The sequence below is a fragment of the Podarcis erhardii genome (genome assembly GCF_964252035.2).
Source record: "Podarcis erhardii genome assembly, chromosome: 16".
Taxonomy (NCBI): Eukaryota; Metazoa; Chordata; class Lepidosauria; order Squamata; family Lacertidae; genus Podarcis; species Podarcis erhardii.
Genome location: NC_138514.1, coordinates 34,406,576 through 34,428,905, shown reverse-complemented (window position 1 = coordinate 34,428,905; position 22,330 = coordinate 34,406,576). Strand labels below are relative to the sequence as shown.

Sequence of the window (22,330 nt, the reverse complement as noted above, 5' to 3'; positions counted from 1 at the left end):
AGGCCGGAAGCCTCCTTTGCTCTCCTATTAATCCTCTGCTGCCCTACTGTTGCCTCATGAGCAGTATCCAATCAGAGGAGCTCCTTAAGAATTTGGGCGGCAGTTCTGTCCAGTCAGATGCATTGTGCCTTCCATTTTATTTACCTCGACCAATGAGAGGCTCACTTTCATTCCGTGGGGTGGTGGTGGTGGGTTTTGGGCCTACCTTTTATTTTTCAGCAGTCAAGCTCAGCAGCAGCCAGGCTTCTGCTTCTTCTTAGTCTTCTCAGTAAGTGGAAGTTAGAGAAAATATTATATGTACTGCTAGGTGTTGTTTATTATTCTGCTAAAATAAAGGGTGGGGGGTAAGGGCTGGAGGCAGAAGGTATGAAAAGTGCTAGACTTGCATTATGTCCTGCTTCGGCCAGGGAGGGTGGGATATAAATAAAAGTTTATTATTATTATTATTATTAAGCAAACCTGGTTATATAAATAGATAGCTAGATAAATAAATAAATAAACAGAGATATTATATATTATTCTTTAGTCATTTACTAGCAGCCTCATACCTGGTGCTGCTTGGGAATTTAAAAAAATAAAAATTCAGTTTGGTTTTGAAATTGGTGGTTAAATTTAGTGCATTTCCTATATTTTTTTATTACTTTTCATTGAACTATATTAAATCTCAAGTACATAATGCAATTGCACCAAGTAATTAACACACACACGTTGGAATGGCCTGTAATATGCATATGTTAATATTTTGCCACAAAGGAAAGCTATTGGTGCAGTTTCAAAGAGGTACAGATTCAAAATGACACCCAATTGTATCCAAACATAGATGAAAACCTGCTCCTTGATCTCAGGAACCAACAGGCAGAATTTGGTTAAGACCAGCACATAGGGTTTGTGGGGTTATTTTTCCGGAGGGACGGACAAAGTTGTTGAGTTTTTTTAGTTCTGCCCAGAATTGTTGAGTTTTTGAGCTATTTTTAATGAAATCTACACTACCAACGTGGGCTGCCCGACGTCCAGATTTTCATGGACGTTCCAGCGATTTTCGGGAAATTCTGGACGTATGGCAACCCTACTAGCACAATTTTGAAAGGTTCAGCCCACCATCTTGATTCCAAATAGCCTCCCGCCTCTCTGCTTCTTCAGAGCACCCAGTTTTCTGCTTCCCATTCTTGCACAGCTTATATTCCCTTCTACTATGACGTGTCCCCACCCACAGATTTACCTCTGTTATTGTCAGCATTTAATGTCTGAACTTTCCTCTTCAAGCAGTTGTGATGCTTGTGAACATCCTGTGCCATTGCTGCAGCTAAGGCCAATGGAGGGAATGGGGGGGGGGGCAGGGAGAGAGAAGCAGCTTGTTTGTGGCAATCTGCTTTCGAGGGGGTGCCTGAGTGCGATTTTCGACCCTCTCAGTAATTCTGGGTTGTGATTTTCTGTGAGGGAAAAAAAAGGATTAAGATTTTTGCAAACGGCTTTGGCTAAAAATCTACCAGTGGAATAATAAAAATAAAAATCTCTTGCACACATTCAGGCCATGTGTGTGAGTTGTTTCCTCTCTCCCCCAAGTATAAAGTATTTTTAGCCACCGAGCCATTTGGGGACTTTCTGGATCGATGGCCTGATTTACAACTAAATCTGCCGGTTATTATGGGGATTAGTTTGCCCAGTGCGTAGATTAGTCAGAGTGTGAAATTGCACACACATTAAGCCTGTCTCAGCCTATGGGAGGTGTCAAAGGGAGTTTGATCCTTGGCTGGGTTAGTGTTTGTGTGTGTGCGTGTGTGTGCGAGTATCAGAGGGAGGGGGAATTTTGACGCAGTAATCGGTGTTACTGGATGAACCTCGGAAGAGAGGAAGCTGCCTTATACTGAGTCAGACACTTGGTTTATCTAGCTCTGCATTATTTAAACCAGGTGTGGGGAACACTATTTCAGCCCAAGGGCCATGTTCCTTTCTGGGAACCTCCTGAGGGCCACATGCCAGTAGTGGATGGGGACAGAGGCAAAAGTGGGTGCAGCAATGAATGCAAATTTTAATCTTTGTATAGTAAGAACATAAGAAGAGCCTGTCGGATCAGGCCAGGAGCATAGCTGTCAACTTTCTGATTTGAAAATAAGCGATCAGCAGCCTCGAAAATAAGGGATCAGCAGCCTCACCTGTCCTGGGGACAGTCTACGGGATATCTAACAATCCGGGATAGCAGCGGGAAATGGCACTGGAATAAGGGAATTTCCCACAAAAAAAGGGAAGGTTGACAGCTATGGCCAGGGGCCCATCTGGTCCATTATCCTGCTCTCACACTGGCCATTACTATTTTACTGTTTTACTATGACTATTATTTATTAAATTTGTATACTGCCCTTCATCCAAAGATTTCAGGGTGGTTCACAGCATACAAATACAGACTAAAACCATAAAGTACATAGTAAGAACAAGAACAAAACAAACCAATAACCATGCTCCCACAAACACATAGACTGTTAATCAGCCGAAGTTCTGCTTAAAAAGGAAAACTTCTTTTCCTGGCACCCAAGGTTGTATAATGAAGGTGCCAGCCGAACCTACATGGGGAGAGCATTCCACAAGTGGGGAGCTGCTGCAGAAAAGGCCCTCCAGAAGTCTCATGGAGGAGGTACACGAAGAAGGGCCTCTGATGATAATTGCAGCATTCGGGTTGTCCTATATCCATAGTTCCATAGTTTAACCATGTGCTGTGCTTTCTTTTACGTGTCCTGAATCCTCCAACATTCAGCCTCATTCAATGCTCACAACTTCTAGTGTTAGGAGAGAGGGAGAAAGACTGTTCTTTATCCACTTCTCCAGACTAGTTTCTACACACAGCCCCCTCTTATCCATACGTGCAAGGGACATCGTCAAGGACACATTCAGGCAAAAACATTTAGGGTGCAAAACCAAGCCAGTGAGAGGTGGCCTGAGGTGAGTTTGAAGGACGAGACAGAGAATGGGGGGTGCGAGATGCTGTGTGGTTTTTAATTGTATTCTTGTGACTTCTTCATTATATTCTATTGTATTGCAATCTGCATGCCATAGAATTTAAATTGTAATGTGATAAAATATAATCAAAGAAATAGAAGAAGCAATAAAAATAGAATTAAAACCAGTATACATATTTAATGTGATAGATGCACTCTGTCCCCCGTCTTCAATCACAAATCTGCAGTCCACCTGAATGAAGCTTGCAGGCCTGATCTGCATGATACTGTGATTCTGTAATTCTCCAAGCTGTGTGCTAGTGGGATTTTGCATGAGCAAACAAACAAACAAACAAACAAACAACATGCTTCAAATAACCATTGGAAAAGGAAGTTGCCTGGTGTATCACTGCATGTGTATTAAGGGTTAAAAACACCTGGAGTGAGAAACACCAGTGTTGGTGATGTCATCAGTTGGGGACAGGCCCTGTCCCTTTCTCCCAGTAGGCACTGAACTTCTGTGGGGTGGTGGTGGATTTTGGGCCTACCTTGAGAAACCTTGCAAGATGAGAAGCCCATGGTGCAAATTAGCACCCAAACAAGATCCTCTGCAGGGGTGGCCCACCCATAAGGTGAGGTGAAGCCATTTGCCTCAGGCAGCAGATCCAACCCCTTCCCTGCCCCCACAGTTGTACCTCTGCCAGCCCTGCATTGGGCTTCTCACCATCGCCATAGTGCCATTGCCCTCACCACTGCCATTGCGCCCTCACTGCTGCCCTTGTGTCGTAGCAGCACAGGTGCAGCTGAGGGTGCAATTGAGCTGGTGGGGCTGGTAGCAGTGCAGGTGTAACGGCAGGAGTCAGGCGAAGGCATGGATCTGTGTGGGTGTGGCATTGTGGGGCACATCTAAACGTTTTGCCTACAGCGGCAAAATGTCCTGGGCCGGCCTTGATCCTCTGGGTCCAAAAGGAAATGGTGGGGCCATTTCTTCTACAGTTCCTTCTCCTCCCTTTCACCAAATAGCAGACTGTTTAGCGCTGTGGTCTAAACCATTTAGCCTCTTGGGCTTGCTGATCAGAAGGTTGGCGGCTCGAATCCCCATGATCCGGAGTGAGCTCCCGTTGCTCAGTCCCAGTTCCTGCCAACCTAGCAGTTTGAAAGCATGCCAAAAAAAAGTGCAAGTAGATAAATAGGGAAGGTAAACGGCGTTTCCGTGCATTGCTCTGGTTTCAGTGTTCCGTTGTGCCAGAAGCAGCTTAGTCATGCCGGCCACATGACCTGGGAAAACTCTGTGGACAAAATGTTGGCTCCCTCGGCCAGTAAAGCGAGTTGAGTGCCGCAACTCCAGAGTCAACTGTGACTGGACTTAACTGTCTGTGGTCCTTTACTATTCTTGTGGAGTGGGAGCCCCCATCAGATTTATATTGATAAAATAAACTGTTAAGTCAGTTTGTTTGTTTATTCATTTATATCCCACCTTTCCTCCAAGGCAGTGAAGTCGGTATGTGTAGTTATTTCCCTCCTGTTTTAGTCACACAACAGTCCTGTGAGGTAAGTTAGGTTAATAAGTATAAACGGACTCAAGGTCACCCAGATAAGTTTCATGGCTGATTAGGGATTTAAACCCTGGTTTCCCAGGTCCTAGTCCGATACTCTAACCACTGTACCACACTGACTTAGTGTGTTCTCCCCCCCCCCCAACTCAGTGCTTGATTCTGCTTTTCTGTTCTCAGGACTTGGCGCGTCTAGGGGCTTTAGATAGTTCACACATGGGAGAGACCATCTTCTTCCATATCCTGTTGGCTTCCCCCCTTGCGCTCCTAAGATATTGTAAAAATCCTCTGCTTCCGCCAGTTAAGCTCGGATCACCTCGCCCTTAATGTTTCACAGCTGCTAAGTTTGTCTTTTAAGAGGAAACATTTGGACATATACAGTCCTGATGAGGCGAGGGGAACCAATATCACCTCATGGTGAATGCAGAAAAAGGTTGTTCTTCAATCTGGCCAGAAACATGGGATAATTTCAGCAGCTCCTGGCCTGGTTAAAAAAAAAGAAAAAAAGACAGGAGGGCTGTGTGTGCAAAGATTCAAAGTTTAGGACTAGCTTTACCATTAGGCAGAGTGAAGCAGTCGCCTCCGACAGCTGATCAATAACAAGCTGATTTTACGCTTGTTATTGATTGTTTTCCCCCCTGGTTGATTCTGGTGTTTTAATGTGCCTATAATTACTATGAAACGTAGGTGGGTGGTGACAATATCAGAAAACAATCTAACTACTTAAACTATCAAACAAACAAATGGCAAATGTGGTTCAATGAAAGTAAGTGTAAAATGATGCACACCGGGGCAAAACAATCCTGATTTTGCAGATAAGTTTATGGCGTAAGAACTGGTGGTGACTAACCAGCAGCAGTGGATGGATATGTTAATTTTGCTTCCCTCACTTTCTCGTTTTTTGCACTCTTAAATTAAGTTCTCCACATTCACAAGCAATCTGCGTTAAAAAAAATTCTGATGAAAATTCATCAGCATTTCACTGCAAATTTCTCCTAAAGACTGTCTCTCGCATTACAAATCAATCTGGACCCTGCGATCATCATCTGAGGCCTTCTTTTGCCTCATACCTTAGAGGTCTGGAGGGTGGCAACACAAGAATGGGCCTTTCCTGCAGTGGCTCCCTATTTGTGGAGCGCTCTCCCCAGGGAGGTTCACCTGAAGCCTTCTATTACACATGTTAAGGCACCAGGCAAAAGCGTTCCTTTATATAAACAGGCCTTTGGCTGATTAAATGTGTTTGTGGGAGGGAAGGGTTATTGGTTATGTTGTGAACTGCCCTGTGATCTTTGGATGAAGGGCACTATACAACTTAATTAATTAAATTAAATTAAATTAAATACTAAATAATTTTTATATGTGTTCTGACTAATGAGCCCATCTTTGGAAACAATTTCCCCATATATGCATTTTTATATGCTATATCCACTTAGATATGATGTTTTGCACATACTTTCCTTAATATATACATATTTGTAGACATAGGTCGGGGATCTTAACTTGGATAATTTGAACTAGCAAAATTTGGATAAATGTGAATTATGAAGGGTGGCTGTTCACATCTTGTTTTGGAAGGTGTGATATTTGATAGATTCAGCTTTAAATGCACACGGAATTGAAATTATCTTCTATTTCTACTGGCCAGGAATGAGACCTTGGGGTAATTGTTGAAAACACAGACCTGGAATATGGGCTGCTATGAGCAAATGTGTGCTCCATGTTATGGAAAGCGATTGAAAATATAATTGCTGTTGGTGGGATTAGACTCTCTGTGAGTCTCCGTTGGTGGGATACCTTTGTTCAAATTTATGATACTGCGCAAGCAAACATTTGGAATGCAATGTGGCTATACTTCTGGCTGCCACATCTCACAAAGGATATTGTAGAGCTGGAAAAGGTGCAGAGAAGGGCTGCCAAAAGAATCTGAGGGCTGAGCTGATTCTCCCATGAGGAAAGCTTACAATGTCTGGGGCTTTTTAGTTTAGAAATAAAGTGATTAAGGGCAGGGGTTATTTGTTTGCTTGTTTATTGAATTTATATCCTGCTCTTCCTCCCAAAGGAGCTCATGGCAGCAAACAAGTAATAAAACAACAAAAATATCTTTAGAAACATCTTCAGAAACCTTTTTTTAAAAGAAAACTCTTTAAAAATCTTTAAAAACATCTTAGAAACAATTCCAATACAGATGTAGACTGAGAAAAATATCATCTTAAAGAGGCTCATTGAAAGAGGAATGTGTGTGTGTGGGTGTGTGTGGGTGTGTAATTGTCCAGTAGCACCATAGATACCAACTAAGCTTGTTCTTAGTTGGTCTCTAAGGTGCTACTAGGTATTTTTAACTTTTTTTATATATATTTCGACTGCATCAGACCAACACGGCTACCTACCTGAAAGAGGAATGTCATCCATAGGCACCAAAAATAAAACAGAGACAGCACCGGTCTAATATTCAAGGGGAGGGATATGGTAAGAGGTGTAGATTTTCTCTCATAATACCAGAACTCATAGACATCCAAGCTGAATGTTGGCAAATTCAAGACAGAGCAAATTAAGGTCCATTATGAGGCAATGTGCTTTGAAACTTGTAAATAAACCAATGAGGTTGTTTTGCAAGTATAAAACTGGGGCATCTCAAAGCAGTATTTCCCCCTCTGTAGTGCTTTTTAAAACTTTAATATATATTTTTGTCTTACAGAGGGAACCATTTAAAAGTCTCTTACCTTGTGGAATTCCCTTCTGAGAGATATATGGCTTGCTCCATCAATCCAGGTATTTCATAATGTTTCTAAAAACCTGCCTGTGTTACCCTGCTTTTAATGGCATTTTAACATATGTTATGCAAAGTCATGTCTTATCAAAGAAAACTGCCTTATACTGAGTCAGACAGTTAGTCCATCTAGCTCAGTATTGTCTGCACTGAATGGCAGCAGCTCTCCAGGGTTTCAGACGGGATTCTCTCCCAGCTCTACCAGAAGATGTTGGGGATTGAACCTGGGACCTTTTGCAAGCAAAGCAGATACTCTACCTATATTTCCCATAAAAAAACAATTATTTATGTCCTCTTGGTTCTGGATGAATGGTGGGACCACAGAAAGCTGCCTCATACTGAGCCAATCCATTAGTCCACCTACCTCAGTATGGCTTAACACAGACTGGCAGCAGCTCTCCAGGGTTTCAGCCAGGAGTCTCTCCCAGCCGTACCTGGAGATGCTGGGGATAGAAACAGACTTTCTGCAAGCAAAGCAGATGCTCTACCACTGAGCTACACATCTTACTTGTTGATTTAATATGGTTGGCTTTTCCTTTTGCATTATGCATTTTAGCAGAACGCTTTGCCCTGCCTTAGTTGTCATTTTTGAAAGAAGGAGGGCATAAAAATATTTTAAGTAACTACTACTACAAAAATGACCCCCTTGCCCTCCCCCTTCAACTGCCCTCTGAAGTGGTGCAGGTTGCTTGACCGCCTCATTCGACTGCAGTCGTGCATCGAATCCTTTCCAGGATTTCCCACATGCTGTGAATTTGAACTTCATGTTGCCTTTGCAAAGCAACCTTTCTTTGCCATCTTCTCTCTCTCTATGTGCAAGTGAACGACCCCCCTCCACCCGCCACTCCAGCGCTGCCACCCAAAATGATTTAAGGGCAGTACATGGGCGTGTTTATTACAGAAACCAGGGAAAGGGTAGCAAAGCCGTATTTCACGTTCACTCAGGAAACGTGAGCTCGGCTTTATTAGAAAGCTCCCACTTTATCCCAAAGAGTGATCTACAGCCAAGCCCGGGTTAAATGAGACAATTCGGTGTTTGAACTCCGTAGGGGGGCGGCCAGTCGCTACAACTTGGAAAAGGGCTTTTAAAAGCCTGCGTTCGCAGAAGGTCTTTCAGGGGTTTCTTGCGTGAGGCTGAACGTTTGCAGTAGAGGGGATGTCTGTTTCATTGTGGTGCGGTAGTTAAAGTGTTGGGAAAATCTGGGTTCAAATCCCCACTCATTGGGTGGCCTTGGGCCAGTCACTCTTTTTCTTTGTGTTGCTCACGTGGTTGTTGAGAATGAAAAATTATTAATTTTCATTTATATGAATTCTTGCCTATTAATATTTTGCATACACCCCTCTCTGTACTGCTTTTGAAGCCAATGGTCAGGGATGATGGGATTTGGAGTCCAACAAAGTTTGGAGGGGCACCACTGGCTACCTGCTAGGTAGGAATGTAGAAAGCGGCCTTATTATACTCAGTCCTCACGGTTCCAAATCAAGGGCTGATTTAAACAGGCACATAGAAATCATAGAATTGTAGAGTTGGAAGCGACCTGGAGGGTCATCGAGGTCTAACCCCCTGCAATGTAGGAAATATGCAGTGGTCCCATACAGGGATTGAACCTGCAACATTTGCACCACTAGCACCATGTTCCAACCAATTGAGCAAGAGAAGACACACATGGGAAGCTGCCTTTTACTGAGTCAGACGATTGGTGCACTTAGCCCAGCGTTGTCTTCACTGAGTGGCAGCTGCGCTTCAGCCCTGCCTGTGCTGCTGCCACGGATTGAACTTGGGACCTTTTGCATGCAAGCCAGGTGTCCTGCCACCCTTTGACATCTCATCAGGAGAAGAATTTTTCCCAGCTCCACGAACTGAGATAAAAGAATCTCAGTGGGGATTTATCTCAGGACCTTCCGAAGGCAGAGTGTGTGCTCTGCTGCAGTGTTATGCCCCCATGACGTGCTATGAACCTCTCCCCGACCCCAAATTGCACAGTGTTTTCTCCTCAGACAGAAGATGCTCAGGTATTGTCGTATTCTATAAATTTCCCCTTTCTGACAGCAGCAAAAGTCTTGGTTCAAAGGGGCACTTAAAAAAAGAAGAAGCGGGAATTTCCCCGTGGCTGCGTGGTGATGATTCTTAAAAACAGAGAGCGAGGGAGAGAGATTTAATGCTTGCCAGCCCTTGCATACTTCCCCCAAAGCTGCTTCTGAGAATTTAGAACAATTTAGACCTAACTGAGGGCGATGACGGGAGTTTTGCCTCCCTTGGATACAAGAACTTTGTCCCCGGAGGGTGCTGTCTGGAGCGGGAGAGGAGGAGGAGGAGGAGGAGGAGGAAGCGTCGGGTTTTGACAATCCCTCCTGTATGTGTTAATCTGGATTGTGATTGAACTTTTGGAACTGACCTTGGCATGAACTGTGTTAAAAAATCCGTGCTGGAGTGGACTGGCTTAACCTCGCTGGTTCCACTTGCTCACGAGGTCCGCGGCCTTGCTTGGTCCAATCCATTCCCTGACATATATTTGGAGGAAATGCAAGGGATTGTCAAAAAAGGTAGGTAGGTCTGCTGTGTTACACACAAATGACAACATAAGGCCAAGCCCAAAGATTATTGCATTTGGCTTGAATTACTTTTGGGGTGTGTGTGTGAAAGATCGCAGGGGTGAAAACAGGGACGAAAAACAGCCTTTCTGTCCTCCTAACCTTAACCTTTACGACTCTGCAGCCACCAGCTGCATTACAGCAGCACCATTAAGGCTGGTGGTCACCATTTTCCCCCTTCCCCCACTATCCCCTCTGTGCCATTGGGCAGAAAGGGGAGGCAAATGGAGACTTCTTTCTCCGCATTCTCTTGTCATTCCTTGCAATTTTGGAGAGGGCAAGAGCCTGGGATAGCCCTGTCAGCAGAGCATGACACTCTTAATCTCAGAATCGTGGATACGAGCCCTTCATCGGGCAAAAGATTCCTGCATTGGGGGTTGGACTAGATGGACCCCCCAGTCTCTTCCAACTCTACAGTTCTGTGCTTCTAAGTCAGGGGTGGGGAGCCTCGGCCGTGGGTCCTGACTGTGGCCCTCTGGTTCTCTCTCTGGGCCTCTGCCTTCTCCCCAGATCGTACCACTCACCGGCCTGCTTCGTATCCTTCTTGGGTGTTTTTGTCTGGCTGGAATGTCTCCTTGAATTCTGATAATGCCTCTCGCATGTCTGGATGTAGGATAGAGTAGGATAGACACTAGACACCTAGTGTCTAGAAACTAGGTGGCATTTACATTTGTTGCGCCACTCATTTTTGCCTTTGTCCACCTCTAGCATGTGGCACTTGGGAGGTTGCCCAGAAGAAAATGTGGTCCTTGGGTTGAGTGACTAGGCAGTAGCTGTGAGGAGAAGGGTCAAAGGCCTCTGGGGGAGCTTAGCAGTGCCGCCATCCTGATATGGGCCTGATAATGCCAACAGTGATGCTTATATATGAATCACTGGTGATGGGGACGCTTCTTGACTGGAACGACCAGGATTCATGCAGATAGACAAGAAACCCAACATCCTCTGATGGCCAAGTTAATCCTACTCCTTCTGCAGCTGTATCAGGAACAACTCATTTATCCAGCCACATGCAGAGCCAGGGCTGAATTACCCCCAGATACTCAGCAGAGGGGGGACGCGGGTGGCGCTGTGGGTAAAACCTCAGTGCCTAGGACTTGCTGATCACAAGGTCGGTGGTTCGAATCCCTGCGGCGGGGGTCGAGCTCCCGTCGTTCGGTCCCAGCTCCTGCCCACCTAGCAGTTCGAAAGCACCCCTAAGTGCAAGTAGATAAATAGGTACCGCTTTATAGCGGGAAGGTAAACGGTGTTTCCGTGTGTGGCACTGGTGCTGGCTCGCCAGCTGCACAGCATCCAGGGCGGTGGAAGCCAGATCTATGTGTGGTGAGTTCTTTGAGCTCTGGGGAGTCTACGCAATTCTTTTGTGTGTGTTCCATGAAGTGTTCTCTCACCACATATTGTTTGGGAGTGACTGTTGCCCATTTTGATGGGGGCTATTCCTGGAGAAAATACGCAGAGATTAAAGAGACTCTGAGAATTTCCCATTTATTAGCATGGTTGCAATTTTGAAAGAAAGGGAAAGAGATTGGGGATAGAAAAATTTTTTTGTAAACCCAATATTTTAGTGGTTTCTTATGTAGACGCATAGACAATTCTTTTTCTCGCCATCTGGGACATGCTAAGCCTATAGTGCTGAGACAAAGAGCAAATGTCATTTTTTAAAAAAAATTATTTTATTTTTCACAAAAGAAGAAAAAAATAGGTAAATTTTCCATCCGCTACAAAGCTGAGGAAGCGTTAAAAGATTTGTGGGTTAGGATGTGTTTCCTTTTCGCTGTGTGACTCAAGATGCCTTGTCCTTTCATCATGTGAAGTATGGCAAATATATTTTGAATCCTGGAAGAACCTTACCTGTCTTTATAAGTCCCTATAAAAAACACAAAATGAAACGAAAGGACCTTGTAGAGATAGTGAGACTTAAGAGGAGCTTGCAGGGCCACTGAGAGGCAGGTACAGGGAATACCAGGCCCACAGCCACTGGCACACACAGATTCTGAAGTTCCATTTTTAAAAGAGCGTCTCTAGCCCCTCTAGAAAGAAAGTTCCAAAATAAAATATGAGGGTTTCTTTCTAAGCAACTTCTGTGTGATGAAACAGCTTGGCTGCTCCTGCCTGCCTGTTTTTTAAATAGCCAATAAGTGAAGTCAGAGTTGTGCTTGGCAAGTGAGCTCTTTGGACACCAGGCTGCACCAGGCCGCACCAAAAATAAAGGCAAATGAAAAATGTGAAAACTTTGCAAAGAGGGTTAGGCTCAGGCACTCATTAAGAATTCACTGTATAGTTAACTGAGAGTGCAGTGGTACTACTCAGAAGTAAATCTCTTTGTGTTTAATGGGTTTACTTCCAGGTATGCGGGTACAGGTATGTGGGCACCTGGCTACTGGCCACTTGCGACCAGGTGAAGATGCCTGGGTGCCAGAATGGTGCCTGACGTCTCCACCATCTGGAGTTGCGTGCCTGGGGATCCTTGGATCTTGGCTGTTTTCACACACTAGCAACACATCTTGTAGAATTCTATCCATTTTATTTTATCTGCACAATCAAAATGAACGATTCTGGCCGCAAGATGTCAACTAGGCATTTCGTTTTAGCGACTGTAAACCTGGTGTCTAGCTTATATATCTGAGTTTCTAACACTGGGCAGTTGGCCATGACCAGGGATGCTGTGCCACAGGTGGTACAGAGGTGGAAGCAGAAGGGCTGTAACTCTGGGACAGAGCACCTGCCTTGCATGTAGAAGTTCCGAGGTTCAATCCCTGGCAGCCTCTCCAGGGAGGGCTGGGAAAGGCTTCCTGCCTGAAATTCTGGCAAGCTGCTGCTAGTCTGTGTGGACAGTGCTGGGCTAGATGCACCAATGATCTGACTCTGTCTAAAGCAACTTTATAGATTCTTTGTAGCCCACAGCCTCCACCGACACCACCGAAATGACCTCGGCACAAAAATATAAACAAGATCCTTTCACCACAGAGATTTATTTAAGATCACATGCATTTTTGGATAAGATAGGAGGAGTTCCAAGGAACAATGTTATAATAGTTCAACGAGAAGGATTTCCCACTGGAGTTAATCAGATGAAGTACGTTTCTAAAATACATGGAATCATCAGAGATCATCCTTCCCAAGGACAAAAGAAAAGAGAAGATACTTCCTTTGCTTGTAATACTCCTGGTATCAATTTAAAATCTTGCCGGGGAGGAGGGATGAAGAAACAAGATCAGTATTGCAAAGAAACCAGTGTCCCCTTTGGAGCTTGTCCTCCAATATATCCCCTTCCAGTAATCAATCTGTCACTGTTTCATACATTTGCAAAGTGTTGCATGCTGACAGCCTCAATTTATATGGGCCTCATTCTTCAGAATTATGACGCCATTTCCCAAAATAAGGGTAGCAGCTTTAATTGCTACAAAATGAAGGCTAGCAGTAGATTCAGGTTTAGAGACACGAGTCTCCTTTTGACAAGGGTAGGTAACCCTGTGGCTCTCCGGACATTGCCGGACTACATCTCCCATCATCCCTGATCACTGACTGTGCTGGCTGGGGCAGATGGAAGTTAAAGTCCCGCAACAGCTGCTGGGCCACAGATGTTTCCCTCATCTGAGGTTTACGGATGATGCGCGGAGTGGGGAAGCAGATTATGGTTACAAGAACATAAAAGTTGCTTAAAATACTTATTCGAAACAGCCATTTCCCTGTACTAGAAAAGCCATTAGGATTAAAAGAGGAGAGGCTCGTTTATATATTGCATGGTGCAGCAAATCAGAAATTTGTTCATACAGTTCTGGAAGTGCGGAAAGCGGACGTGGCGTTGGTTAGGGTGACAAGAACCACCCAGCATCGGAGCCAGCCACTGGGGTGAACGCACATCAAGAGTTTATCTGGCGCATCATATCGTTGGCCTGCAGGATTATTGTTATTTTGCTTCAGGAACGCCAGGAGTTGTTTACGGGAAGCCTGTCGGGAAGAGGCTCAATGGCTGGCTCTCGTTGGTCGGGAGAGGCGACCGGTATCCGTCGAAGGTGCGTGGAATGCTTCCGCTGGTGGAGCCCGAGCTATTGCTGAGCGTCTCGATGCTTCCTTCTCGCTGTAGCTCTGTAGTGGGGAGAGAAAAGGCGGCACCACTCTGGTCAGTGCTTCAGGTAAAAAGAGAGAGGACAGACATTAGAAGGCCATGGAGGGGCTTACGAGGGTGTGTGTAACTGGGCTTGGTTTACATTCGCCTGTCGGGTACAAGGTAGGTTTGTGTGTGGTGTCCCCCCCCCATTTTAGGAGATATGAATAACTTCAAACACTCCCCCCCCCCGGGCTACCTCTCATGGCCAGTCCAGGTTTATTTGTACCATTTGTTACATTTATATTCCTCCAAGGAGTTCAAGTGTGCATGGTTCTCCCTTCTCTGTTTTATTCCTACAAAAGCTGAAGAGGCCAGAGACCATCTTGGCTGTGAGTCCTGGGAGATCTGCTCCCTTCCTTGCAGGCCTTTTCCACCTTGCGTGGGAGGGTGGGGCCCGGACTGACTCCAGCTACAAAAGGTGAGGTTGCTGAACAGACCCTTAGGCTGGGGTGTTTGGGTTTCTTTGTTGAGTGCTGCTGGTTTTTTGTATTTTTATTTTAGATTTTGTTGTGATTTATGTGGGAATTGTTCAGTTTGGTTTTGCATTTTTTAATGATTCATTTATCGATTTTTGACTACTTTTGCTATGTTGTGGTTATGTATTTGTTTCATGTTGTAAGCCGCCTTGAGCATGGTTTGAACTGTGGAAAGGCAGCGTACAGATAAAATTACGCATGCGTGTATGTATTTCCTTATTCTCCCATGAGTTCAGGGATTGCAAAACTGCAGTGTAGCTCTGCAATGAGTAGCATATTCCGCACTAATGCTGGTCTTATCCCGTCTGATTTGGCTCCTTTTATCTCCCCCTCGCGCACAGCTGGCTCTGGTTAAACATCTCGCGTCACTCCACGGGTCGCCGTCAGCAGGGAGACGGAATGTGGGCAACAGCTCCGCCCAAACATTGCTTTTTTGGCTTCTGAACTCCTTACAAGGTTCCCTGTCTCTTCCTTTAAAGAAAAAACAAACCCCCAACAACCTAGTATTGATTTTCATGCCAATGTTGCATTTCTTTTTTTTCTTTTTTAACAGAAAGAAGGAAAAAGCAAGGTTGGGATCAGGGAAGCAGATGTTAATATTTGCTGAATCCTGCTTGTCTGTGAAGATGGATGAGTGACCTGCTTGCCAAAGCAGAGAGAAGCTTTTTGGGGTGAGGAAGAGGTGATCTGAGGGGCAGCGGAAGCTGGTCTACTAGGGCAAATGGGGCAGTGCCTGCCCTCAGCCAGCCCCTTCTTCCTGCCTTCTTTCTTACAACCAGCCCAGGGGATGGCACTGGCTGAAACTTCCCTTAGTCTTGGTTTTGCCCTTCTATGGAGAAGGACAGGGACAAAGCTATATCTAGTTGGCTCCGCCTGCCATCGGCACTTGCTTCCCCTATCTCTGGCTCCACCTACTGTTGGCCTCCCAGTTTCCTGCCTTACCAGTCCTAAAGGGCACCAGCTGCCACTGCTGAAGGGCAGAAATGTTAGGATACATTTCAGGGGATGAAGCAGTAGCTCAGTAGCAGAGCTTCAGCCCCCTTCCTTAAGATGACACATGGAAAGCCCCAAGTTCATCCCTGGTGTTTCCAGGTTGGGCTCAGAAAGGCTCTGGTCTGAAACCACAGAGGTCATAGAATTAGATGAGGACATCTGGTCCAACCCTGCCTGCAGGGTGGCCCTTCAACTGTTGCTTCATCCCTCCACAGGACAGTGACCACCTCCTGAGTCAGTCTGCTTTGCTGTCAAACTGCTTTCATTGGTAGGAAGTTTCTCCTAATGCACGGGTAGCGTTGGACTATAAGTCCCATGAGTCCCAGCCAGCATGGTAATTGGGAAGGGATGATGGGAGCCGCGGTCCGAATATTTACCCAAAGACTGCTTCTCTGCCATTTCCAGTCACAACTTCTAGTCTTGCCCCCTGGCGCAAGAAAGAGCCATTTTTCTCCATCTGCTGTATGGCAGCTCCTCTGATACTTGGAGCCTGCTGTTGTGTTTCCCCTTGTCCTTCTCTACGCCAGGCTAAATAGGCCCACCTCTTCCAACCATTTTTCTTCTTGGTTTTGAGACCCCGCCCCCCATTCTCCTGGTCCCTCCTCCTTTGGGCACACTCACCAGTGCCCTTGTTAAACTGTGCTGCCCAGAATGAGCATGGGACTCCCGATTCACCCACCCCAGCACTGAAGGTGCCAACAGTGCCCCACCTACATGTCAGGGCTAGAGCACCTGTAACCCCCCAGACATTGTTGGACATTGACTCCCACTGGCCCTAGACAGCATGGCCAATGGTCAGGCTCTCACAGGATGTTGTGATGGCCACCAACTTGGATAGCTTTGAAAAAGTGGGTGAGACAAATTCATGGTGGATAAGACTATCAGTGTCTGCTAGCCATTGTGGCTGTATACTACCTCCAGTGTCAGAGGCGATACTGGTTGCTGGGAATCACAAGGGGGAGGGTTGCTATTGCATTCCAGTTCTGCTTGAGGGCTTCCCATTGGGGCACTTGGTTGGCCATTGTGAGAACAGGATGGTGGACTAGATGGGCCTTTGGCCTGATCCAGCTGCAGGCTAAGTTCCAATGATGGGAGCTGTAGTCCAGCAACATCTGGAGGGCAGCAGGTTCCCCGCCAGTAATCCAGGAAGCTCACAAGTTGTGATCGCCACCATCTGCTGGGAACCCTCAGAAGCAGCTTCCCATCTTTCTGCCCTTCTTATTCCAACATTGTGTGTCAGGCTGCCTCTTGTGTTGAGAATCCCTCCACTTTTGCCCTGGCTAAATACCCTTTGCCTTTTCTGTTCAACACCTGGTGTGCATGCCTCTCCCTCAACCTCTTTTGACCTGTTTCCGCCCACAGTTCTGTAGATGACAAGCTTAATTCCCCGCCCCCAGTAAGTATTTTTGGCACAGGCAGATCAATACCAAGAGCTCTTAGTAACTGCCACGGGACACCCAACCAAAGCAAGAAAGCGTGAAAAAGAGACATTTAAAGAGAGAGAGAGAGAACAACCATCCCACCTCCACTTTCAAGGTGAGAACGATTGTGAACAGCAGCACCAGCACAGTGGAAGCCTCATCAGCCCAGGAGCAACCAGTTAAGCAGTCGGCGCAGCAGAGGTTTGACATGCTTGAAACTCGGAGTTGAACCAAATATTGGGGAAACACAAGGGACAGTCAAGGAGGCAGGAAGTTATATATTCTGAGCAGGTGGTTAAAGAAAGCTAAGTGCAACTATATATGGGTGAAGAGTTCCCACAAGAATTTTTCTCCAGTCAAAATTCATTGCACCTGACTCTAAATTCTCACCAGGTGAAATCAGATGACAAATCATGATGGACTGTCCTATGGCATAATGAGATGGGAATGAGGCAGTAGAGTCCCAGGGCAGCAGACTGGACTGTACCACTTTTGACTGGCAGGTGGGAGAATCATGTTTGTGAGTAACAGCAGCACATCTGCTGCTATGATAGGCAGGGTGAGTTTGGGTGGTGGTGGTAGTACAAAGACCCTCCGGGGATTGGGGGTTGGTCTAGGACCAGGGAGGCGCAGGTTGAGCTCCTCAGTCAGCCATGAAGCTCACTGGCTGACGTGGAGTTAATCACCGTCTTTCTCAGCCTAGCTACAAATTCTTGAATCTGTTCTCACAGGATGGCTTTGAAAGGATATTAAGAGAAGGGTGGAAGAGAAGGCTATTGATGAGACATCATCATGAGAGGTCTGCCGTAGAGGGGCTGCTTTCCCTCCTGGGGAACATTCTGGGGGCCGCTTGCCAGTAATTGGTGGGGCCTGAGGCTGGATCCGTAACTGTGACACTTATTTTTCACAGCAGGCTACATTCCAAGCCATGCTAAAGCCAGAGGTTTTACATCCTACCGTGCTGTCCTCCTTTAAAGAACAGGAGAGACCAGTGCCAATCACCATGCGCCTATCGCCCGCCTTACATGTGCAGTAGCTACATTGTAGCCCTGAACATAGCCCAAAAGTTGGACTACCAGAAGCCCATAGGACCCTCAGAACCAGAAAGAGATGGGGAAGGAGAGAGCGAGCGGTTGAAGAGATTGGGAACATCCACCTGGAGTCGTTCTAGGTACAGCGGAACTTGCCTGCATCGCCTCTCTGGAAATTATTGAAGTGGGATGGCGATACTTACCTTACTTTGAAGGGCATCTTTTGACTTCGTGGATGGAAGAGAGCACTGGATGTGGCTGGATGTTTGCGTTTTTGTTTTAAAAAACAGGAATTACCTTCTCAACCTTACAGGTGGTCCTGCTACATTTGGCCTGAGGTGTTTGGGAGTGGTTGCGTTTGGATGCGGCGATGGTTGCAGTGCCTGTTCTGTGGATAAACAGAGTGCTGTGTTCATTTGGAGGGGGGACTGTGACATTTTTTCTAAAGAAACCCCAAAGCAGTAAAGATGTTTAGAGAAGGTGAAATTTGCTGCAAGTTTGGAGATTTGGTTATTTGTCATTAAGGAGTGGGACTTGGAATATTGAGTTTGCTCTGTGATAAATAAATATTTGCAGCCCTAATAAGAGCTGGTGTGGTATAGCGGTGTGTCATACTAGTCCAGGGGTGACCAACCTTTTTGGATTACTGGGCGCATTTTAAATTTTGAGGGAGCACCGAGGATGCTGCTCACAAAATGGTTGCCACAGAGAGCAAGGCATAACACAAAATTAGAGAGACAACAATCCCTGACAACTTTATGCTTATCATGGAAGGTCAGCTATGCCTGTTGGTCCTGATTATAGAGTTGTACACACAAATGCAGTTGCTGTCAAATAACTGGGAGCATTCCTCAGTGCCAGGGGAAATGTACAAGGTACACCATTCTCATTTTACAAAAATTGCTTAACTTTTAAAAACGAAAGCTCAGAGTCTGGGGCATCTGGGTTGGTGACCCAGCCTACAGAGACTGGTGTTCAAATCCTCACTAGACTGTTGGAGCTCCCTGGGCGACATTGGGCTAGTCACTGTCTCTCAGTTTGACCTACCTACAGGGTTGTTGTAAGGATAAAATGGGGAGTGGGGGAGCACCAGGTATACCAGCTTGAGTAAGCATCTTAGAAGAAAGATGGGCTACAACAGCAGCAGCAACAACAACAACAACAACAGCAACATTAATATTTTAGGCATTTATATCTCCCTTTCAAAGCACTTCATCTAGGCTGGGGTGGGGAAGCTTTTTCAGCCTGAAGGTCACATTCCTTTCTGGGCAGCTACCCAGAGTTCCCATGGATGGGGCCAGGTGCAAAATTGGGTGGAGCGATGAGTAAATTTTACAGTGGGCTAGTTTCGACGCATGCTCCTCTCTCTCGACCCTCCACCCAGGCAAGCAAGAGGCATTAATAGAGTTAAAATACACATCTCAGCCAGGCAAAGAAGCACAGAGAGGGTGCAGGAGGGCTAGTGAGGGATGTGGCTTGCAGAGATGGTGTGGGGTATGGGGAGAGTCTCGAGGGCCAGACAGAAAGGCTTGGAGGACCATGTTTGGTTTCTGGACCTGAAGCTCATTGGTGGTGTTGAGGGGACCAGGTTGGAGAAGATTGGTAGAAAATGCCTAGTTAGCTGGAAGAAGGTAGAAAATACCTAGTTAGTCTGACATATTATAAGGCCAGGGATGAGGGAACTGTGGCTCTCCAGATGTTCTCAGGCTCCATTCTCAATGGCCAGCAGTCAGGGATTATCATTATTTTACCAATTTATACAATGACAGTTGCAGTCCAGCAAAATCCGTAGAGCCAGAAGTTCTGCATCCCTGTACTAAGCCAACCCCTGTGTCCTTGCATTAGTCTTCCTGGGTAAGTGGAGAAAAAACCTTAAATTGGCAGCTGGGACAGAGTCTGAGAACAGCTGGATATAACGAATTTTCATTCGCCTTTGCTTTTAGGATCTTCTTGGAACATGGAGTTGCCATCAGTCATTATCTTTTGTCTGACGGAGACCCAGAAGCCATCAAAGGACTCCACGGAAATCTTAAAAGGAAAGAAGGTCCCGGCTGGCTTTGCTTAAACCTGAAACCATTTTTATACGGGACATTAATCCGGGGCCTGCTCAGAAACTCTATGTAGTCCTCCGTTGCCTGGAACACTCATAAATTGTTCTGCCTCTCTCCACTTTCTCTCTCCCCCCTTTCTGTCTTTCTCTCTTTCTTTCTCTCTCAACTGTGGAATCTGCTCTCTGGTGTATTAGCCTTCCTAATGGTTTTTCCTTTCCCTGACAGAAGGAATTGCTGAGCAGAAGATTCAAGAAATATCCTACTTGGGAATGAAGAGGGAGGATACTGGGGGACAGGGAGAAAGGGACTTGCTCCAAAAGCTGTTCCACCTGCCCTGCCAGGGTTGCACCGTTTCCTGCAGAGGTGCAGGGTGGACGAAATGATACAATGACAGTCGGGGCCGATGTGTTGGCGGCGGGGGAAGCAGAGTGGCAGCAGGCACAACTTCGGATCCCAGGATTCTCCTTCCTCCTCTCCACCTGTCACGACGCATTAGGCTCAAGCGTGCCCGGCTTGCCGAAGGAGTGACCCCAGACTGAATGGGAGAGCGCTGGTGGAAAGAACTCTAATTGTAGCCTCGTTTTCACACGTCAGTCACTTTTCACAGCGCTGGGCTTTCTGAAGCTCGACTAATGTTCCTCCCCCCCTTCAAATCCCAGTGCTGAATTACACTGAGATGCACCCTGACGATGGCGTTTCTAAAAGGAACAAGACCTCCAATGGTGGCAGGAGTGGGGACAATGGGAAGTGGCGCCTGCTGGCCTGGTGAGCTTATCCACCCGTCCACCCTGCTCTTCCTAGAAGTTCAGGCACTGTTCAGGTCATTCATTCAAGTCACATACTGCCCTGTGCACAAGCCTTAGGGTGGCTTATGACTAAATCAGATAAGATTAAAAGAATACATGTGTGAACCCCCACACCCTTAAATTAACAACACAACTCATAACAAACCACCAAACTGCAATTTACTCATCTAACTAAGCCATTTGTCCAATTAGGTTTCCTGCAAATTCCAACTAGAAAGTGTGTCTTAACCAGTCACCTTAAACTATGAAGAGGTGAGGCCAGGCATACCTCAGTAGGGAGTGAGTTTCACAGGCAAGGAACCACCACTGAAAAGTCCCTTCCTTGGCACCTTAAACCATGCTTACTTGAGTATAAGAACAGCCAAGAGGGCCTCATCTTTCAACAAACTGGCAGGTTGATATGAGATATGGGAAGAAAGGTTCAGGGGAATCTTTAAGGAATCCATAACTCCCTGATTTCTGCCCCTCCCCGTTATTTTAGACAAATTATGTCCCTCCTATAGCCTTCTAAAACATTAATTGAGGAAGCCAAGGCATCATCTGACCCTCCTCTTACTCAGATACTCAGCTCAGGGTAGAGTGAATTGATTCATCCTCACAGCAACCCTATAAACAGAATAATAATAATAATAATAATAAATTTTATTTATATCCCGCCCTCCCCAGCCGAAGCCGGGCTCAGGGCGGCTAACAACACTAAAACAGTACAACATTATAAAACATTATAAAAATGGATTAAAATGAATTAGAATCAAAATTGATGGCAACCATAAACTAAAGTTTTGTAAAGATTGCCAGAGGAGGGAGTCAGGCTGCGCCCTGACCAAAGGCCAGGTGGAACAGCTCTGTCTTGCAGGCCCTGCGGAAAGATGTCAAGTCCTGCAGGGCCCTTGTCTCTTGTGAGAGAGCGTTCCACCAGGTTGGAGCCGCAGCCGAAAAAGCCCTGAATACTTTGTTAAGCCCATCCACAAAGACTAGAAACTTTAGTTTTTCTCTCCTGAAACAGAATACAGTGGTACCTTGGTTTAAGAACAGCTTAGTTTATGAACAACTTGGATTAAGAACACTGCAAACCTGGAAGTAGGTGTTTTGGTTTGTGAACTTTGCCTTGGAAGGAGAACATGTTCCACTTCCTGTTGAGTGTGTTCCATTTGTAAATTGAGTCCCCCGCTGCTTTGGGAAAGTACACCTTGGTTTATGAACGCTTTCCTTTAAGAACGGACTTCCAGAACGGATTAAGTTCATAAAGCAAGGTACTACTGTAGATGAGACTCTCACAAAACACCAAAGGCTGCACCCAGTGTCAAATTGGTTTGTGTGGGCACGATCACATAATTATGGGATGCACAAAAGCCCACATGAATACTGAAGTAAGGAGCAGGTTTGTCACCAAATTTTGGCTGACTTGTATCTCAAATACAACATTTAAAAAACATTTTGCACACCACCGAGTATCAATGCTCCGTTAAGATAAATGAGCCATGTATGGAGAAGCAAGGAAGCCATACAGTTTGACAGATATCCAAATAGACCACAACAGGGATTTCAGATGAGAGAGTTTTCCACCCAACCCCCTTCCTTTGACAAAAATAGATTTAGTTC

The 22,330-nt window shown here is 45.8% G+C and overlaps 1 protein-coding gene and 1 long non-coding RNA gene across 5 annotated transcripts in view; one reads left to right on the top strand and one right to left on the bottom strand.

The window, feature by feature from the left end:
- The window catches only part of LOC309331796, a 47,880-nt gene that overhangs the window by 24,529 nt on the left and 1,021 nt on the right, over positions 1 to 22,330 (top strand). The window contains exons 3-9 of the long non-coding RNA XR_014151961.1: positions 7,179 to 7,252; positions 13,764 to 13,975; positions 14,253 to 14,882; positions 14,980 to 15,108; positions 16,782 to 18,011; positions 19,815 to 19,915; positions 20,148 to 20,687. This is a non-coding gene — a long non-coding RNA (uncharacterized lncRNA). The remainder of the gene's footprint in view (positions 1 to 7,178; positions 7,253 to 13,763; positions 13,976 to 14,252; positions 14,883 to 14,979; positions 15,109 to 16,781; positions 18,012 to 19,814; positions 19,916 to 20,147; positions 20,688 to 22,330) is intronic.
- The window catches only part of BCAS3 (BCAS3 microtubule associated cell migration factor), a 460,752-nt gene continuing 451,214 nt past the window's right edge, over positions 12,793 to 22,330 (bottom strand). For 2 of the 4 annotated variants that reach the window (XM_081844096.1, XM_081844098.1), the window contains one exon: positions 12,793 to 13,928. In XM_081844096.1, coding sequence (XP_081700222.1) covers positions 13,780 to 13,928 — 149 coding nt within the window. In that variant the 3' untranslated portion in view covers positions 12,793 to 13,779. Of the gene's footprint in view, positions 13,929 to 18,168; positions 18,260 to 22,330 lie in introns of all 4 variants that reach the window. The other 2 variants (XM_081844097.1, XM_081844099.1) reach the window with 2 other exon arrangements.